The following is a 19,712-nucleotide window of genomic DNA, read 5'->3' as shown; positions in this document are numbered from 1 at the left end:
AATCTCATAGAGCTGAATCTAGACAGTCTGCAGCCGAGTGACAGTTAATGTGTCAATCAGAAAACAAGACTTAAGAATAAAGTCAAAGTGTGTTTAGTGAATTTCTCTTACATCAAACTCTTAAACTCATAGGAAACAAGCTGTGGCCTTGTTATTTGAACTAAACTATGGTTTGAGTACTTTTTTATTGTTACATTATAATATTTGTATGTTTGGTGTCTTGCTTTTCGTTCATGCAGCTGCAGCTTGTTTGTCTCCACATCGTTTGAACCACATCTTTTAGAAACTCTGGTTTGTACATTTGTTCAAATAAACTTCAAATAATAATAATCAGCATCGTAGGTAAAATGTATTATGATTATGATTATTATTATGATGCACTTCCGTTTACTCATTTCATCCCACCTGATGTCCCTCCAGCCAATCAGGGGTTCTCTGGTGACTGACATGAATTAACACGTAACCGTTAATTTTACCTTTATATCAAGTTCTAATTCATATAAGTTGTTATTATAAATATAAATATTTATAAGTTCATTGATTATTACAAACAGAAACATTGTAATTACACACAAACATATATATGAAGATCAGAAAGGTTATAATTTCCCATCAGCCACTGCAGGAGACAGATTCGTAGTTAATTCGTAGAACTAAATATTTCGGTTGTGTTTTCATGATGAATGTGTAAATATTAAAGTGATAGAAAATCTAAATGCTCGGTTTAACGTGTACATGTTTGCTAGCGGCGTTAGCTTAGCTTCACACAGCACATGGGAAACGGTGACGTTCGGTTTCGTTTTCTCGACAAATATATAAAACACGAAACTACATTCAATCCTGTAAATATGATTATTACTCAACGCATCGTTAGCATCTAGTGTCAGCTAACGGCTAACGGCTAACGAATGGCGCTAGCTTAGCTCCCAAAGCTAGCCAGGAAACAGACAGCAGGTTGTCGTATGAAGTTATTTAATCAGGACAATGTAGTTTAGTTAAACGTGAAAGTTAACCCGGGTTAGACCGGGTTCGACCGGTGATGACCCGGGGTGAGGGGGCGGGCTCAGCGGGGCCCGGGGGCCGGAGCCGGGTTCCGGGGTTTAAATCCCCGCAGGGACCCGAAGCAGAGACGGTGAGTGAGTCACAACAACTTGAATTTATACGTTTTTAGGTTTAACGTGAACTGCGCGTTGTTTCGAACACGCACACCTTGTTAGCACGAACGCACGTTAACGTCACTACGCAGTTTTTACGCAGGATTCTTTGTTAGAATCACAGTTAGCGTTATGTTCACGTACGTTTCAGCTAGCGACATGTAGCCACCGCGGCTAATGTCTCGGTCCCGTCCATTACGAGAGGAATTCACGTCACTTCCTCATTAAATCCCTCAGTAAGACAAGCTAGCTAGCTAACGTGGGAGTTAGCTTGTTTACCAGTCTGAAGAACCGCTGACCTGGCTTCTGGAACTCATTCTGGAATTCGTTTCGTTAAGTTTCACTAATGTTCAGTTTAAAGTTTGATTTGTAGAAACGTGCGCACGTTGTGTTTGTGTAAACGGTGTAATGCGGTTAGCTCCCGAAGCTAGCAGCCGGGTAGCACACGTGAAAGGTTCGATTCTTTGTGTTTGTTATGTCCACACGTTGTCTCCTGTTCAGTGTCCTTAACTTGGTCCACAGCGGGTCTGAGATCCGTTTGTTCTGCTTTGAATCCGCGTGTCACACATACACTGTTTAAAATCACCGCTCACGATCTGATCCAGAGTCAGCTGGGTTTCAGGACCCGTCTGCTCCCTTCCCATTGGTCAGAAGTTCCCACACTTGATTGTGATTGGTGCAGAGGCGGAGTCATCCAATGGTTGCGTGCGTCCATGCAGGAAGTTAAAGATGTGCATCAAACACACACAGTCAACAGGAAGCAGTGCATCAAACACACAGTCAACAGGAAGCAGTGAATCAAACACACACAGTCAACAGGAAGCAGTGAATCAAACACACACAGTCAGGAGGAAGCAGTGAAACAAACACACACAGTCAGGAGGAAGCAGTGAATCAAACACACACAGTCAACAGGAAGCAGTGAATCAAACACACACAGTCAACAGGAAGCAGTGAATCAAACACACACAGTCAACAGGAAGCAGTGAATCAAACACACAGTCAACAGGAAGCAGTGAATCAAACACACAGTCAACAGGAAGCAGTGAATCAAACACACACAGTCAAGAGGAAGCAGTGAATCAAACACACACAGTCAACAGGAAGCAGTGAATCAAACACACAGTCAGTGAATCAAACACACACAGTCAACAGGAAGCAGTGAATCAAACACACAGTCAACAGGAAGCAGTGAATCAAACACACACAGTCAGCAGGAAGCAGTGAATCAAACACACAGTCAACAGGAAGCAGTGAATCAAACACACAGTCAACAGGAAGCAGTGAATCAAACACACACAGTCAACAGGAAGCAGTGAATCAAACACACACAGTCAACAGGAAGCAGTGAATCAAACACACACAGTCAACAGGAAGCAGTGAATCAAACACACAGTCAGTGAATCAAACACACACAGTCAACAGGAAGCAGTGAATCAAACACACACAGTCAACAGGAAGCAGTGCATCAAACACACACGTCAACAGGAAGCAGTGAATCAAACACACACAGTCAACAGGAAGCAGTGAATCAAACACACACAGTCAACAGGAAGCAGTGAATCAAACACACACAGTCAACAGGAAGCAGTGAATCAAACACACACAGTCAACAGGAAGCAGTGAATCAAACACACACAGTCAACAGGAAGCAGTGCATCAAACACACACAGTCAGGAGGAAGCAGTGAATCAAACACACACAGTCAACAGGAAGCAGTGAATCAAACACACAGTCAGTGAATCAAACACACACAGTCAACAGGAAGCAGTGAATCAAACACACACAGTCAGGAGAAGCAGTGAATCAAACAACACAGTCAACAGGAAGCAGTGAATCAAACACACACAGTCAACAGGAAGCAGTGAATCAAACACACACAGTCAACAGGAAGCAGTGAATCAACACACACAGTCAACAGGAAGCAGTGAATCAAACACACACAGTCAACAGGAAGCAGTGCATCAAACACACACAGTCAACAGGAAGCAGTGAATCAAACACACACAGTCAACAGGAAGCAGTGAATCAAACACACACAGTCAACAGGAAGCAGTGAATCAAACACACAGTCAACAGGAAGCAGTGAAACAAACACACACAGTCAGGAGGAAGCAGTGAATCAAACACACACAGTCAACAGGAAGCAGTGAATCAAACACACACAGTCAACAGGAAGCAGTGAATCAAACACACACAGTCAACAGGAAGCAGTGAATCAAACACACAGTCAACAGGAAGCAGTGAATCAAACACACAGTCAGTGAATCAAACACACAGTCAAGAGGAAGCAGTGAATCAAACACACACAGTCAGTGAATCAAACACACACAGTCAACAGGAAGCAGTGAATCAAACACACACAGTCAGGAGGAAGCAGTGAATCGTTAACACGACCGTTTGTCCCAGAGCAGAAACATTTACTGGATTTATTAAAACATACAGTAACTAGAATTAATCGAAGCACATTTCCAACACCAGAGCTTATTTTTATAGTAACCTACTTTATATTCAGTGAAACTGAGATTACTGCACTTTGACTTGATAAAACTGCAGAAGGTAGTAAACAATACACACACTCGTCTCTATTCTTACTCGCCGGCAACTGTTAATATTTCAAGAAAGAAAAGTCAGCAGTTTAATGTCAGTAAAAGTAAAAACAGCACTTTGAAATGCACGAGGAGCTGCTTGTCGTGGGACAGGGCTTTGGGGCTGCTCCTGATTTCAGTGCTGTTTCCAGTGTCGTGCACAACGAAACCTTTATCAGCACGTCTGAAGAGCAGAGGATTATTATTTTGTGAACGCTCACATTTGCTGTGTGCTAAATGCTTCTGTGGTTTCTCACCTGTACTGTAACCTGTGTCAGGAATGTGTTTTCAAAGCCACATACGAAGATCAGTGTTTTGTTTCTGTCTCTAATATAGATGCATTTTTATCTTTGCAGCTCTGTGCACCGTGTTGGGAGATGGCAGTGAATGCAGCAGTGAATGTAGCAGTGAATGTTGCAGTGAATGTTGCAGTGAATGTTGCAGTGAATGCAGCAGTGAATGTACATTCATATAACCGCTGTGAGCTGCTGGCGTGGCTCAACGATACTCTACAGACAGGCTTCACCAAGGTGGAGCAGGTGTGCACAGGTAGGTCGGCACGCAAATGTGTTTATGCCAACAAGCAACCATGAGTGCATGTTCTGTGTATTCTGAGGGTCTGAGGGTCTGAGGGTCTGAGGTGGGCTGAGCCTTCATGGCCTCGTTCTTCACAGATCTCACGAGTCACGATCTGCCAAGACCACAACGTCTCAGAAGAATCTGACATCCACCAATGTTTTCTTATCTGGGTTCTTATGTAAGAACAGAATCTACACTGAAGAGAACTCAACTGAAGTGCTTCTGTAAAATAATCAGTCATTGTGTTTTTACTTTTAATTCTACAGTTGTATAGTATGATGTAAATTACCATAATATTTAATACTTTTTATTTCAGAAGAAGACTGACAAGTTTCAGTGCACATTCATTTTTTTAAACGCATGGAAGTAAGAGAACACACACAGAATATTTGGTCGATACTGCACATGTTGAAGAGGAGAATAATTGGTCCGAAAGATAGTCACCCATCTTTAGGTTTTACACACTGGTGTTTACATATTAAATGGGTCACATGTTCCATAGTTTTAGTTTAAATGTTCTGTCCAAGTGTTTCCTGTTAATTCTGAACACCAGGTTTATTTCTGTTCTGAGACGAGAGATGTCTCAGGAGATGTAACTTCACCAATTTGATCTGTAGAGCAGCAAATCACAACATGCACGATCTCAAGGCATTTCACACCGTTAACAAAACGACTGTGTGTTTGTATCCAGGTGCAGCTTATTGCCAGCTGATGGACTTGTTGTTTCCTGGGTCTCTGGATCTTTCCAGGGTCCGGTTCCAAAGCAATAATCAGGTGGATTCTATCCACAACTACAGTTTAATGCAAGCTGCATTCAGAAAAGTTGGAGTCGTACGAGTAAGTTTTTCTAAATATAAAAGTGGTGAGCGAGCAGTAAATCTGATGATATTTGAAATGTGATCAGTACTGTTTAGAAGTGTACTGAGGGTTTTTAGGTTCTATGTTCATTGTAAAACAAAATAATCATCAATGCACCATTATCTCAATTATTCATATCAGTATTAACTTTGTTTTGTGTCTCATTTCATTACGTGAGAGGTCATTCTTTTCAAGTAGAGATTTGTGAGGTTTCTCTCTGTTCCCCTCTGTCTCTGCAGTACGTCCCCATCGAGGCGCTGATGAAGAGGAACTCCACGGTGGCTCTGACCTTCCTCCAGTGGTTTAAGCTGTTTTTTGATAAGAACCACAAAGGGCGGGAGTATCACGCCCTGGAGGCCAGAGGAGGACAGAGCATGGTTCCTGCTGACTCAGGTGGGAGCAGTGGATATCCACAGATAAATACTGTGGCATTAATCACCAAGACTGAGGCGGCTCCCCATAGTTTAATCTGCTGTCATGGTTTCCACGTGTGTTTAGATGGTGTCCACTCAGTGTCTTTTTCTTCCTCTTACAGATGATGTTTCCTCAAAGACTCCTCATCAGAAACTGGAGATCATTCTGAAGATGGAAGGAAAAAAAGTGAAAGGACCAAGAAAAGAGAAACCAAGAGACAATCCAAACAGGTCTGCAGAGGAAGTGGTGGTGATATCTGACGATGATGATTTGATGATGGATGTGACGAAGGAGCAGAAAACAGACAAAATGGAGATACTAGAGAAAGAACAGTTTGCACAGGAGAAGGAGCAAGTGGAGCAAACAGAAGCAGCTGTGCACAAGAGAAGTGAAGCAACGAGTCCCTGCAGCAGCGACGCTCTGCAGAGTTTCATCAGAAAACTCTCATGTGAGACTGTGGACTCAAATTCAACCTTCAGCACAAGAACACACTCTAATATTTCTGGTCCTTCGCTTTCTGCTATCTTAAAACCGTCCCACCCAAAAGACGCCACCCAGGCCTGCTCACTCACGCCGTTCTGCCTCTACCTGTACACGGGGGTCGAGCTGGATGCAGGACAAAGCACAAGCGTCGTCCTGATTGGATATTTCGACCCGAGCTCAGGGGTCTGTGTGGTCAGGCTGCTGTGCACTCTGCAGATGAGCGTGGACGCCGCTGATCCACAAACATCAGTGGATATGGACGTCGACACAGACGCAGTACGGTCTGATTCACACCTTCTGCTTGACACGCTGAAGACATCCAACCTCTGTCTGTCCAACCTGGCTGTGTTTTACTGTAACGCTCCTCACCCACGGGTGAGCCGGGTGTTTGTGTCCGAGCTCAAGGCCCACAGCCCGGGGTTGGTGTCGCTCTGCGGCCTCCCTGGGATAGCAGGAAGAGCCTGCGAGGCCGCGCTTTCTGCTTCCTTTCAGTACGTGGTGGACTTTGTTGGAGACATCCACCACCACTGCTCCACCCACCCCTCTGTTGATGACAGTCTGAAAGAGCTGTTTGCTGGTGTGGAGTCTTACAACACATCGCACCCCGTCTCGGCACAGTGTTTGGTTTTTATCCGCACTGTGCGGAAGATGGTCGGCAGCTGGAGGGATTTAGTGAAGCATTTTAAGTCATTGAGGGGAACAGTGCAGATTGACCGAATCAGGACCCAGCTGATGGATCATAAAGTCAAACTGGACTTCCTCTTCCTGTCCCAGTCTTTGGAGCCCCTTCAATCTATTGAAGAAATGCAGCAGAAAGCTGAAGCAGACGTCGTGGCAGAGCTCCAGCTGACCTCTGCTTTGATTCAGTTGTATGCAGCGACCATTTTCTGTCCCTCCAGCGCTAAGCGCTTTGTCAGGAGACCAGACCTGTATCTCCTCCACAGTGAGAGGGAGCTGCTCCCCACATCAGAGATGAACTTAGGCTCCAATGCGATGGACTACATGTGGGCCACTGCTAACGTGGATCTTGGGGAACAGGAGAGGAGCGACTTCCTGAAGGCTGCAGTGACTTTCTATAAAGCACTGCTACAGAGTATAGTGCTGAGTGTCCCTCAGCAGCTTGGACGAGTGACCCTGAGGGATATCAGCACAGTGCTGAAACACCCAGAGAACATTAATGTAAGAAGGTGGATTTCTTTTGTCAGTTACAGTTCAGAATTTGAACCAGCACCAGTCAGACTTTCACACCTACCTTGTTTGGTTCAGACCTTCAGACTTTTCTGTTTAGTCTAATCCAAAATATCAGGTGTGAAAGGTTCCTCAGACCAACCGGTCTGGATCTGGAACACGTGCTTTTGTGTTTATATTCTATTTCTTTCTTTAATTTTCTTAATTCAGGTTCCATATATTTGGCAGTATTTGTGTTTTCTTTTATATATGATAAAGTTTATAGTTTAACTGTTAAAACCTCCATTACATTTCTTTGGTTTGATAATAACATCTGAGGTGATATGTTGTGATATCGGTGTTTTCTCTCCAGAATCATCAGTTGTCCAGACTTGTGGTGTCCGAGCTGGGAGTTCAGCTGGGTCTGTGTAAAGTCGGATCTCCAGAGACGGATCAGCTGGCACTCGACTACCTCAGTGTCATTAAGACGCTGACGGAAGAACAGACGAGCAAAGCAGGAGGTTACTACTGGACAAAGGTAAACAGAGTGTATATAGGTTTCTTAATTGATACTGAATGAAACGTGTGACTGTCACTGGGAGGATTACCTGCGCTGACTGGAGAAATGTTGGGTTTCATATCAATGTTGATGTTGCAGATGTTGAGCGGCATTAGAGCGGGTTCTACTCTGCACAGACTCGTCCTGACGCTCCTGGCTCTTCCCAGCTCTCTGTGCAGGAAACAGGTGTTTTCCCAGGTGAGTGTTAAAAGCTGAGATTATGTTATTCATGGTCCACAGAGGATGAGTCCTCCCCGATCCTTTCTCTAATACCTCCTGACATATTTGATGAAATATCTGCTATCTAACTATTGGCTGGGTTATCATGAAAATTAGTTTTACACATTCATGTTTTTTTCTCACAATAATCATTTTGTTGGGCTCATGAGCTTTTCTTCTCCAGCGCCATCAGCAGTTGAGCGTGTGCATCGCCTTATGTATCTTAAAATACTAATGACATTTCATCAGCACAACATCAGCCTCAGTTAAACCTTGTGTTAAACGTTAGATAGCAAGTGTTAGCATGCTACCATATGATACAGAGCCCTGGATTTTGTTCTCCTGTCTCCAGGTGTTCGACAGCAACAAGGCTCCTCCTGAAAACAAGAAGACCCCCGAACCTCAACCAGGGAGGTGGACCCGCAGAAGGAAGCTTCCCATCCCGGGGGGTTATGGCAGCGAGAAGAAAGAAGAGGAGGAGGAGGAGAGTTCATCTGATGATGCTTTCAGTTTTGTGGCCAAACACAGTCGAATGACTTCCAAACACTTCAGTTGTATGGAGGAGTCAGACCACACCGATAACTCCTCTGGTAAGACCTTCAGTGAACGAGGACATGGGGCCAGACATTATCACACAAGTTAGATTTCTTTACCAGCTGCATCTACGGCAGTAGCCATTCTAAATGTTGTTGCTAATAATGATCAATGTGAATGTGTTTTTGTTTTATCAGATTGGGTTGACGTCAGCGAGGAGTCCAAACTCTCTCGGATCAGAAGGCTAATAAAGGCAGAGGGTAAGAAACTTAGAATATACTGATCTTCTGCACTTAGTCAGGTGTTGCTGTCAGTCAGGAACTGACCTCCAGTCAGTTGCTCCAGAAATCTGTTCCTGCAGCCTCCTAGTGGAATGGCTGTGATCTGAGCGAGCCCAGTGAGCGAGTGGACGTGTGGATGAGGTTTCTAACACGTGACGGACGTGAAACTGGAAGAACACAAACAGGATGAAGAAGAGGAGCCGTACACGTAGAAGACGAAGACGTCAACTGGGAGTTTATACGTCATGTCCGGCCTCCTGCTGCTCTCCAGGCTCCGCCCCTCGCCTGGATGTTCCCCACATGTTCCTGTTGGTGTGAACGAGTCGGACCCGACAACCTGCTGCTGCTTCACTTCTCTTTCAGAAACACAAACTAAAGAAAGGGTCCGGAAAACATGTTCTAGAATTCACGTCTGAAAACAGCTTTATTGAGCAGATTTAGTGCAGTGGTCAGTTTCTATATTATTATTAATGAAGTGAACCAGGTCATTCCAAAGGTTTCACATTCTTTGTCTTGCCACTGTGTTTTATTGTAAAACTCTTGAGTCCAGATTTCATTTCTAAATCGTTACTGTTTTTCAGCCGAACCAGGTCCACAGGCAGAGGTTTTCCACGTCTTGGACAGTGATGATGATGAAGATGATGACGAAGAGGTTTCAAGAAGCAAACCCTCCGAATCGGCAGGATTCCTGGTGAGGTCCAACGAAAGCTTCAGATTAGATCTGAATCCAGGAATTGTTTTAGTATCTTGTGGTTTTAATCTGTTGGACAAACGAAGAAATTTCCTAATCGCGCAATAAAATCAGCTGATGTGTTACCTTTGCTGATAATTTTATTCACATACATATTTACATCGTTTGTAAAAATAATATTTTTTATAATTCAAGGTTAAACTGTGAAATATCAAACCTTAATTGCATATCTTTGTCATAAAGGTTTGATAAAGACATCTTAGGAATCATTAACATTTTAGATATTTGTATATCCGTTAAAATATTGGTATCATAATTTCTTTACTCAATAATATCGGCACGGCACATCATCATTATGGGCTCTTGGAAGTCTTGCCTGCCATTGTCGTTATTATTTACTGACATCGTAGAGATTAAACTGTGTTAATCAAGAAAATTATTGGCATTTTTTTTTATATTAAAAAGAATCAATAAAAAACAAGCCAGCAGAGACACAAAGAGAAACCACCACATTATCTCTGTTGTTGTTAGAGGCTCTTTAAAACAGTTTTCTGTATTAAACGAGAGACACATTTTAAGAACATATAGATATATAGATATTATATATATCTCTACAGTGTGGCGAACTATCAGTAGTTATGCTTAAGCATCTTTGTATGTGTTGTACAGGACTCGAACAGGCCGCTGGTCTGGGGTATGGTGGAGGGGTTTGCTCCCTGGCCGGCCATCATCGCATCCTGTGGGCCAGAGAAGCTGCTTCCAGGGAAGAGCATGGTGGAGTGGTTGGGACAGAAAATGTCCTCACAAGTGAGTCGTGTGTGTCAAGTCATGAAGTTTTGCACAAATGTAGAATCTGAGTTTGAATCTGAGTTTATACTCATAACCATGCTCATGCCTCATCTACACAGTGACAGCAGAGTAGTTCTAAGCTGTGTCTTCCCCATTGACGACCACCTGCTGAGTAACTGATCCTTTAAAAAGGTGTGTTCTTTTTATTCTGACTCCTTGTTTTTTGGGCTCTGATTCCAGGTCAGTTTGCTGACTCTGAAGCCGTTTGCTGCCTTTGGCGAGTACTTCTGTTCCAGCTCCTTCGCCACACTTGCCACCTACAAAGAAGCCATTTTCCTGTCACTGGAGGTTTGTGTGTCGCTCTGCTTTCTGAAATAAACAAACGGGAGAAGTGCTCAGACACTGTTCCTGTGGCCACTAACCACCGATACAGTCCATTGAAACAGTTTCTGTTTCTACCTTTGAGCTTGTTAACAGATTCACCTGCTTCCATATGTTGTATTCCTTGTCAGGAGGCAGCACTTCGCTGTAAGAAACGTTTTCCTGCGCCTCCCGAGGACAGAACCCAGCTGCTGATGCAGATGTTAGACTGGGCCTTCGCAGGCTTTCAACCCACAGGACCGGACGGATTCAAACCAACGGCTTCTGTAAATGGTACGAACATCTGAGTAAGAGCCCAGATTGATGAACTGTATTATTTACCGAATCGCGGACTAGACAATATATAACTTGTTGATAATCTCAGAAATGAAGCTGCTTTTCTAGATTCAGTCATTGGGATTTTGTATTGGTGGTATTCTGTACTGTTTTGAAATGCTGTGGTTTTATGTACGCCTGTCCTCTGTCCAGGTGAATGTGAAATAACCAACCGGCCAATGGAGAAGAAGAACCTCTTCCCCAAAGCCTCCTGTTCTCCTCAGCCCTCTAGCTCCTCCTCTCCACCGGGTGTCTTGAGCACTGAGATGAAAGAAGTGGCTGCGTCTCTGAACCAACTGTCGGGGGGAGAAGGAGTGGATTCTGTGGGGAGAAGCACCAGAGGTGGAATGAAGGAGAAGGGATCCAGAGGAGGAGGGGAGGCAGCGAGGCAAGAGAGGGGAGGATGGGAAGGAGAGAAAGATGACTGGGGTGGAGGGGGGGAGAGGCCGAGAGGAGGGAGGAGTAGGAGAGGAGGGAGGGGACAGAGGAAGAAAAGCAGTTTGTCCGGTGGGTTGGATAACGACACATCGCCGAACTCTGTGCCCCACAAGAGGAGGAACTTCCCCAAAACCAGCAAGGTCCATGAGGTGACCAGCGTCTACACCCAGCCGGACCAGAAGCTCCGAGGTACTGTGTGTGTGTGTGTGTGTGTGTGTGTGTGTGTGTGTGTGTGTGTGTGTGTGTGTGTGTGTGTGTGTGTGTGTGTGTGTGTGTGTGTGTGTGTGTGTGTGTGTGTGTGTGTGGTAAAATAACACTAGTTCAAGTCTCGCTCACTATAATATAGTTGAATGTGGTGAAAGTAAAAACTAAAATCCTGGATCCACTCAAAAATGTAATGGTACAAAAATGTTGAAATTGGTTACGTAGTTTCTGATTAATCCTTCAGACACGTTAACAGACAAATGGAAATTAAAACAGGATCATAATTTGAGTTTTATCACAAACCATCAGTCATTGATTATCGATGTCTTTTTGTTTGCAGAGGAAACAATTCGTCGGATCACAGACATGAAACTGGACATCGAAGGTGAGTAATAAGACTTGTTGTATGTTTTGATTCTAAACTGTTCCTGTTTATTCGTCTAAAATCATTCTGTTGTATTATGTACAGTCCTGTTTATATCCATGTTTCTGTCTTTGTGTCTGCAGGCTTGTGTTTGTGCTGTGGTTCAGACAGCGTGGCGATGTCCCACCCTCTGTTTAAAGGAAGCCTCTGTTTAAAGTGTAAAGTAAGGAACCAGGAACATCTCTTCTGTTTCAGTAACGCCTCCTCGCATTATTATTTTTACTCCTCTGCGCTGGCGACCCCTAGTGGATGTTTTCGTGTCGTCCGTCCAGCACATTGTTGTGAACACCATATCTCAAGAACACGGATGAACTGATCAGACTATGGAGGTCAAAGGTCAAGGTCCTTGTGACCTCACAAAACACACTTTGCTCTTCTGAACATCTGAAGTCTGCTTCGGATTGGGTCTGCCTTCAGGGAGTTTCTTCACATTTTGACCAGTTGTCACTTGGACTGGGACAAACCGTGTTCCCACTTCAGTCCCAGTCCGAACCTCCGTGTTGCTGGAACACACACAGTCCATGAGTTTCTTAAACTGATCATTTCCTCTGATCCGTGTCTCCGCAGCACAACTTCACAGAAACTCTGCATCGTTACGATGAAGACGGATATCAGTCGTACTGCACCATCTGCTGCTACGGACTGGAGGTGATACTGTGTGGCAATGACAGCTGCTGCAGGTGGGTCTGTCCGTCCCTCTCCAGTTTAATCTACTCTACATACATAGAAGATCGAGTAGAGAGTCCAGATTTCTTCCTCTCCACCCTCAGGTCTTTCTGCGAGGACTGTCTGAACGTTCTCGTCGGTCCTGGGACGTTCGACTCCTTGAAGCTGCAGGACCCGTGGATCTGCTTCCTGTGCCAGCCGCACCGAGCCCACGGCGCTCTGATGCCCAGGGAGGACTGGAGCATCCGTGTTCAGGAGGTCTTCGCCAACAACAGCGCCATGGCCTTCGTGAGTGCTCCACACATTGTGACCCTGTCTATACTTCATAAGTTTAAATATTATTTACAATTTCACTTGTATCACACACCATAAACGTCTGAATAACTCATCTTCACTTTCAGACATTTGTGTATTAAATTTGACTTTGTAGCCAAACATATGGATGCACCTTGGATTTAGATGAATTACGACTTTTTTTAGAAATATATTTAAAGTAAACTTCAAGGCAAATTAAAGTACAGATGCATCATAACTTTAAATATCTAGAATATTGTTTAAATGAGTATCTTCTGAACAGAATAACCAAAAAACAACAAAGTAAATGTCACTTAAAATATTAACACCTGAGTCTATTAAGATCAGATATCAGCAGCAGTAGATAATAAAACAAACATTTCCACTGCTTGTAAAAGTATATATTTTAAAACATGAACTTAACTATATCTTCCATTAATAAATGATCACAGAGACTCAGTTATCACTCAGTTTCTTCCTGTGTAGGAGCCGCACCGTGTCTACCCGTCCATCCCCGCCAACCTGCGCAGACCACTTCGAGTCCTGTCGCTGTTTGATGGCATCGCAACAGGTGACGCAGCGCCTGGAGCCTTTAATCCATGGGATCAAACTTGTGATCAAAGACAGAGTGTAAATATGTTTGGTTTCTCTTCAGGTTTCCTGGTGCTGAAGGAGCTCGGCTTTAAAGTGGAGAAATACTTCGCCTCAGAGGTCTGTGAAGACTCCATCGCTGTGGCAGCCGTCAACCACGATGAGAAGATCATCCCTGTGGGTGACGCCCGTTTCATCACCATGGAACATGTATGTACACACACACACACACACACACACACACACACACACACACACACACACACACACACACACACACACACACACACACACACACACACACACATATCGGCTAAAAACAGTAGTAACCTTTTGTTCTTCTGTGACAATCCAGCTCGAGGAGTGGGGTCAGTTGGACTTGCTGATCGGTGGCAGCCCCTGTAACGACCTCTCCATCGTCAACCCGTTCAGAAAAGGACTTTATGGTACGAAGCTGTTAATCGCACGTTGGAATCTGATAAATTAGTTCATTTTTAATAATAACAAACGGCCACTGATTACATCTGGAAAGATGCTGCTTTCTCATTTCAACATTGTGGTTGAATCATGTTTAAACCTTTGCCTTCTCGTCTTTGCTTTATTCCCCTGGTCTCTCCTGCAGAGGGCACCGGCAGGTTGTTCTTTGACTTCTTCCGCATCCTTCAGCTGCTGAAGCCCAAAGACGGAGACCCGCGGCCGTTCTTCTGGCTCTTTGAGAACGTCGTCTTCATGAACTCCCACGACAAAGTCAACATCTGTCGCTTCCTCGAGGTTCGTCCTCGGCCCGTTTCCTCGTTCTCTCTTCCCACTTCCCTCCTCTCTGTCCTTGTTGCCCTGCTGGTTTTAGCCAAAACGTTTCAAACTTAGACAGAATGACTGACTAACAGAGAGCTCACACTTCCTTTCATTTGATGTGTTGACAGTGCAACCCGGTGCTGGTGAACGCAGTCAAAGTCAGCCCGGCCCACAGAGCTCGTAACTTCTGGGGAAACATCCCGGGGATGAGCAGGTCTGAGATTGATTTCATTATGAAGTAGAGCTGTTACATTACTGGCTGTGGCAGCTGTAGTAAAAATAGAGCACACTATGATGTGCATGTGTCACATGAACTGACCATAAGTTATATATATATACATTTTACCGCTCTATCTTTTCTTTTGTAAACGTTCTGCTCTTTGATTTTAAGAATGGACGAATGAGACTTTGAGTCCCTGTGCACAAATGTGTAAAAGGCCCATCATGTGTCCAACACAATAGAAAGACACCTTTGTGTCTGTTGTGGTTGTTTTGCATCTATTTCAACGAGTTTTGTGATAAATCCTCTAAATCTAAATGTACTTTTATTTATTTTTGTGTTTTTTGTGCCTATATTTTTATGTGTTTGCATCTGTTTTTGCTTGTTGTGTTTCTGTGTCGTCTCTTCAGCTGCTTTCATACGTAAACTGGAAAAAGTCTGTAAGGTTGTAAAAACCCATTGAAAACCTGTTTGCTGCTTCTCCCCCGTCAGGCCCATCGCTGCGTCTCAGAGCGACAGGCTGAGTCTCCAGGACTGTTTAGAGGTCGGCAGAGAAGCCAGGGTCAGTAACCGCTTCGGTTTTATTCTGCTTTTTTGTCTTCTACCATCCTAACCCTAACCCATTTGTCTTTTTCTGGATATTGTTTGATTTCAGGTCACTAAGGTGAGGACGATCACCACCAATTCCAACTCTCTGAAGCAGGGAAAACACGTGTGTCTGCTGCCTGTCCTACACAACGGGAAAGAGGACACCCTCTGGATCACTGAACTGGAAAAGTAGGTGTTCTTACAGTGGGATAAGGAGTGTGTGGGTGTGTTTGTGAGAATTACCAGAATACTACTTAAGGATGGAGTGTTCCCTAAAGCTAGTAAATGCTAAGCTATCGACCAACATTTGGTCAATACCCTTAAAAGTACCAAGTTCTGTCCTAGAAGTCCACTAACGATAGCTAGATAGAACAAATGATGGGTGTATGAAATAAAACCGGTAACACGTCACCATTTTTCTTTGTTTCACCCGACTTATAGAATGAAATCATTTGGGTTTTATCTAACACACACCTTCTCCTTCATTCGTCGCCAGGATCTTTGGTTTCCCCAAACACTACACCGACGTGCGGAACATGAACCGGCAGCAGAGGCAGAAGGTGCTGGGGAAGGCGTGGAGCGTCCCCGTCATCCGTCACCTCTTCGCTCCCCTCAAAGACTATTTTGCCTGTGAGGAGCTTTTGAACCCATCCACCACATCCACCTCCCAGTCGTCCACCTCCCAGTCCTCCACCTCCCAGTCCTCCACCTCCCAGTCGTCCACCTCCCAGTCGTCCACCTCCCAGTCCTCCACTTCCCAGTCCTCCACTTCCCAGTCGTCCACCTCCCAGTCCTCCACCTCCCAGTCCTCCACCTCCCAGTCCTCCACCTCCCAGTCCTCCACCTCCCAGTCGTCCCCGGCCTCACCAAAACGGCAGCTCCTCAGATAGGGGGAGGTTGGTCGAAGTGTGTGTGTGTGTGTGTGTGTGTGTGTGTGTGTGTGTGTGTGTGTGTGTGTGTGTGTGTCTGTGTGTGTGTGTGTGTGTGTGTGTGTGTGTATATACATGTAGTTTCCGCTCATCAGGCTCTTTGTGTTGAGCGAAAAGAAAAGGCAGATTATTCTCCCTCTTCTGTTCATCTGATTTCCTCTGAGCCTGTTGGGTCCAAAACCATCTTCACTGTTTGTATAATCAGTTTTAAACCTGAATATTATGAGATCATATGGACGGCTCTGCATTTTCATGTTTTTAACAACTTATAAAAGAACACGTGTGTATGTTAGGTTTGTTCTTCACTGCTGCTTCGTTTGAGTTGTTCTGTAAATAGGTTGATTTGCAAAGTGTGAATCGTGTTGAAAGTCGTGTTTGTTGTTTCCAGGAGAAAATAAGAACTGCAATTTTTTTAAATGTTAAATCCTTTTTAAAAAACAGATTTGTCCATTTCCGGATCCAAAACTAACCATATTGTCAATGTTGATATTTATTTGTCGGACTTTCTGTTATTTTGGCATTTTTCAGCCTTAGTTTGAAAGAGACAAACAGTAAATGTTGCTGAAATGGCCTGAGTCATCATTTTTATTATTGATTACTATCTTATTATTATTATTATTATTATTATTATTATTATTATTATATGACAATGAAAAACATATAATTCAAACAGTACAACACTTTTAACAAATCATCCAAAACCAAAAATGTGAATGTTTTGTATCGCTGGAATCATGGTTGCAGTTTTAGTAATAGAGAATAACCTTGATTATGGGTTTGAACATTGAATTTGTATTTGATTGTTATTGCTGCATTGTTGCTTTGTGGCCTTTGAATAAAGAAAGACATATTGGGTTCTTCTCTGGGTTAAGCCCCCCACCTCCACAATGGTTCCGTGTCAAACTGAAATATAATATATAAATAGTAAATATCAAACAAACCCAGATGAGAACCAATGAGAGGTAAATACCCAATAACTGAATTAACTCAATATTTGATTATTCTTTGTTTCCATCGCTGCTAAATGTGATCGTGACTGTTATGTCCTACGTGTGCTGCCATTTTTCAATTCTGACAAATGTTGAATTTGATATTACATTTTAATTTTTTGAATCTTTTGTGGGTTAGGGGTTAGGGTAGTGAAACTAGTGAATCGTCTGTAGTGAATCGTCTGTAGGGAAACGTCTGTAGTGAATCGTCTGTAGTGAATCGTCTGTGCAGAAACGCTTGTAGGAATCGTCTGTAGTGAATCGTCTGTAGGGAAACGTCTGTAGTGAATCGTCTGTAGGGAATCGTCTGTAGTGAATCGTCTGTAGTGATCAGGTCGTCTGTGTGAACGCACCAACGCGCGAAACGTCTGTAGTGAATCATCTGTAGTGAACGTCTGTCTCAACGTCTGGAAACGTCTGTAGTGAATCGTCTGTAGGGAATCGTCTGTAGGAATCGTCTGTAGGGAATCGTCTGTAGTGAATCGTCTGTAGGGAAACGTCTGTAGTGAATCGTCTGTAGTGAATCGTCTGTGGAAACGTCTGTAGGAAACGTCTGTAGTGAATCGTCTGTAGTGAATCGTCTGTAGGGAAACGTCTGTAGGGAATCGTCTGTAGTGAATCGTCTGTAGTGAATCGTCTGTGTCTGTAGGAAAGCTGTAGTGAAACGTCTGTAGGAATCTCTGTAGGAATCGTCTTAGAAACGTCTGTAGTGAATCGTCTGTAGGAATCGTCTGAGGAAGAATCGTCTGTAGTGAATCGTCTGTGGGAATCGTCTGTTCCTCTGTAGTGAATCGCTGTAGTGAATCGTCTGTAGGGAAACGTCGTAGGGAATCGTCTGTCGTGAATCGTCTTCGATCGTCTGTAGTGAATCGTCTGTGAAGTCTGTAGATGGATCGCTGTGAGTCTGTAGCGTCTGTAGGGAATCGTCTGTAGTGAATCGTCTGTAGTGAATCGTCTGTAGGGAAACGTCTGTAGTGAATCGTCTGTAGTGAATCGTCTGTAGGGAAACGTCTGTAGGGAACGTCTGTGGAATCGTCTGGATCGTCTGTAGGAACCGGACGTCTGTACGTCTGTGGAATCGTCTGTAGGAAACGTCTGTAGTGAATCGTCTGTAGTGAATCGTCTGTAGTGAATCGTCTGTAGGGAATCGTCTGTAGGGAATCGTCTGTAGTGAATCGTCTGTAGGGAAACGTCTGTAGTGAATCGTCTGTAGTGAATCGTCTGTAGGGAAACGTCTGTAGGGAATCGTCTGTAGTGAATCGTCTGTAGGGAAACGTCTGTAGTGAATCGTCTGTGGGAGCGTCTGAGTGAATCGTCTGTAGGGAATCGTCTGTAGTGAATCGTCTGTAGTGAATCGTCTGTAGGGAAACGTCTGTAGGGAAACGTCTGTAGTGAATCGTCTGTAGGGAATCGTCTGTAGGGAAACGTCTGTAGTGAATCGTCTGTAGTGAATCGTCGTAGTCGTCTGTAGGAACGTCTGTAGTGAATCGTCTGTAGTGACCTGTAGGACCAGTCTGTAGGGAACGTCTGTAGTGAATCGTCTGTAGTGAATCGTCTGTGGAACGCAGAATCGCTAGGAATCGTCTGTAGTGAAACGTCTGTAGGAACGTCTGTAGTGAATGAGAATCGGGAATCGTCTGTAGGAACGTCTGTAGTGAATCGTCTGTGGAAACGTCTGTAAGTGAAACGTCTGTAGGGAATCGTCTGGTGAATCGTCTGTAGTGAATCGTCTGTAGGGAAACGTCTGTAGTGAAACGTCTGTAGAATCGTCTGTGGAACGTCTGTAGTGAATCGTCTGAGTGAATCGCCTGTAGGAAACCTGTACCGGGGAATCGTCTGTAGGGAAACGTCTGTAGTGAATCGTCTGTAGGAAACGTCTGTAGGGAATCGTCTGTAGTGAATCGTCTGTATCGTAGGGAATCGTCTGTAGTGAATCGTCTGTAGGGAATCGTCGGGAAACGTCTGTAGTGAATCGTCTGTAGGAAACGTCTGTAGGGAATCGTCTGTAGTGAATCGTCTGTAGGGAAACGTCTGTAGGGAATCGTCTGTAGGAAACGTCTGTAGGGAATCGTCTGTAGGGAAACGTCTGTAGTGAATCGTCTGTAGTGAATCGTCTGTAGGGAATCGTCTGTAGGGAATCGTCTGTAGTGAATCGTCTGTAGGGAAACGGGACCAATGCAAGAGAAAACTATTAAAACAACTTTCAGAACTTTATGTCACTTGTTTATTTGTTTATCTGTTGTAGCGGTTTTTAAATTCATAAATTGATAAATTCATTCATTAAATTCATTCGTAAATTGGGGGCGGTCTATATTTTTGTATTCATTCATTTAGATTTAATTTCTCCCCGTTGCACATTTGACTTTTTTTGCATTGTCACATTTTATTGTATTATATTTGAATTTCTCACTGCCGTGACATTTCATTCCATTGAGCTTTATTTCATATTTTTGGCGCAGATTCACTTTCACGTCACATTTGATTTGACTTTCTTTTCGTCACGGTCGTGGCTGACGTCATGAGCCCGGTTCTTCCTCTGCCGGTGAAGAGGAAGAGGAACAG

The 19,712-nt window shown here is 43.9% G+C and overlaps 1 protein-coding gene across 1 annotated transcript; it reads left to right on the top strand.

The window, feature by feature from the left end:
- The first annotated feature begins 5,430 nt into the window (after nucleotides 1–5,430).
- On the top strand, nucleotides 5,431–16,559 carry LOC118110598. The gene is made up of 23 exons (XM_047340137.1): nucleotides 5,431–5,572; nucleotides 5,715–7,255; nucleotides 7,617–7,781; nucleotides 7,902–8,000; nucleotides 8,374–8,611; nucleotides 8,753–8,815; nucleotides 9,418–9,527; nucleotides 10,197–10,334; nucleotides 10,557–10,664; nucleotides 10,829–10,970; nucleotides 11,166–11,639; nucleotides 11,995–12,039; nucleotides 12,162–12,241; nucleotides 12,646–12,758; nucleotides 12,849–13,032; nucleotides 13,525–13,839; nucleotides 13,985–14,075; nucleotides 14,252–14,400; nucleotides 14,553–14,638; nucleotides 15,137–15,206; nucleotides 15,300–15,421; nucleotides 15,729–16,037; nucleotides 16,550–16,559. Exons 1-23 carry the CDS (start codon nucleotides 5,440–5,442, stop codon nucleotides 16,557–16,559), a joined length of 4,785 nt encoding a protein of 1,594 aa, XP_047196093.1. The 5' UTR covers nucleotides 5,431–5,439.
- Nucleotides 16,560–19,712: the final 3,153 nt, after the last annotated feature.

Source organism: Hippoglossus stenolepis, chromosome 6 (genome assembly GCF_022539355.2).
Source record: "Hippoglossus stenolepis isolate QCI-W04-F060 chromosome 6, HSTE1.2, whole genome shotgun sequence".
In the NCBI taxonomy this organism is placed as follows: Eukaryota; Metazoa; Chordata; class Actinopteri; order Pleuronectiformes; family Pleuronectidae; genus Hippoglossus; species Hippoglossus stenolepis.
This window is presented reverse-complemented; position numbering and strand designations above follow the sequence as displayed.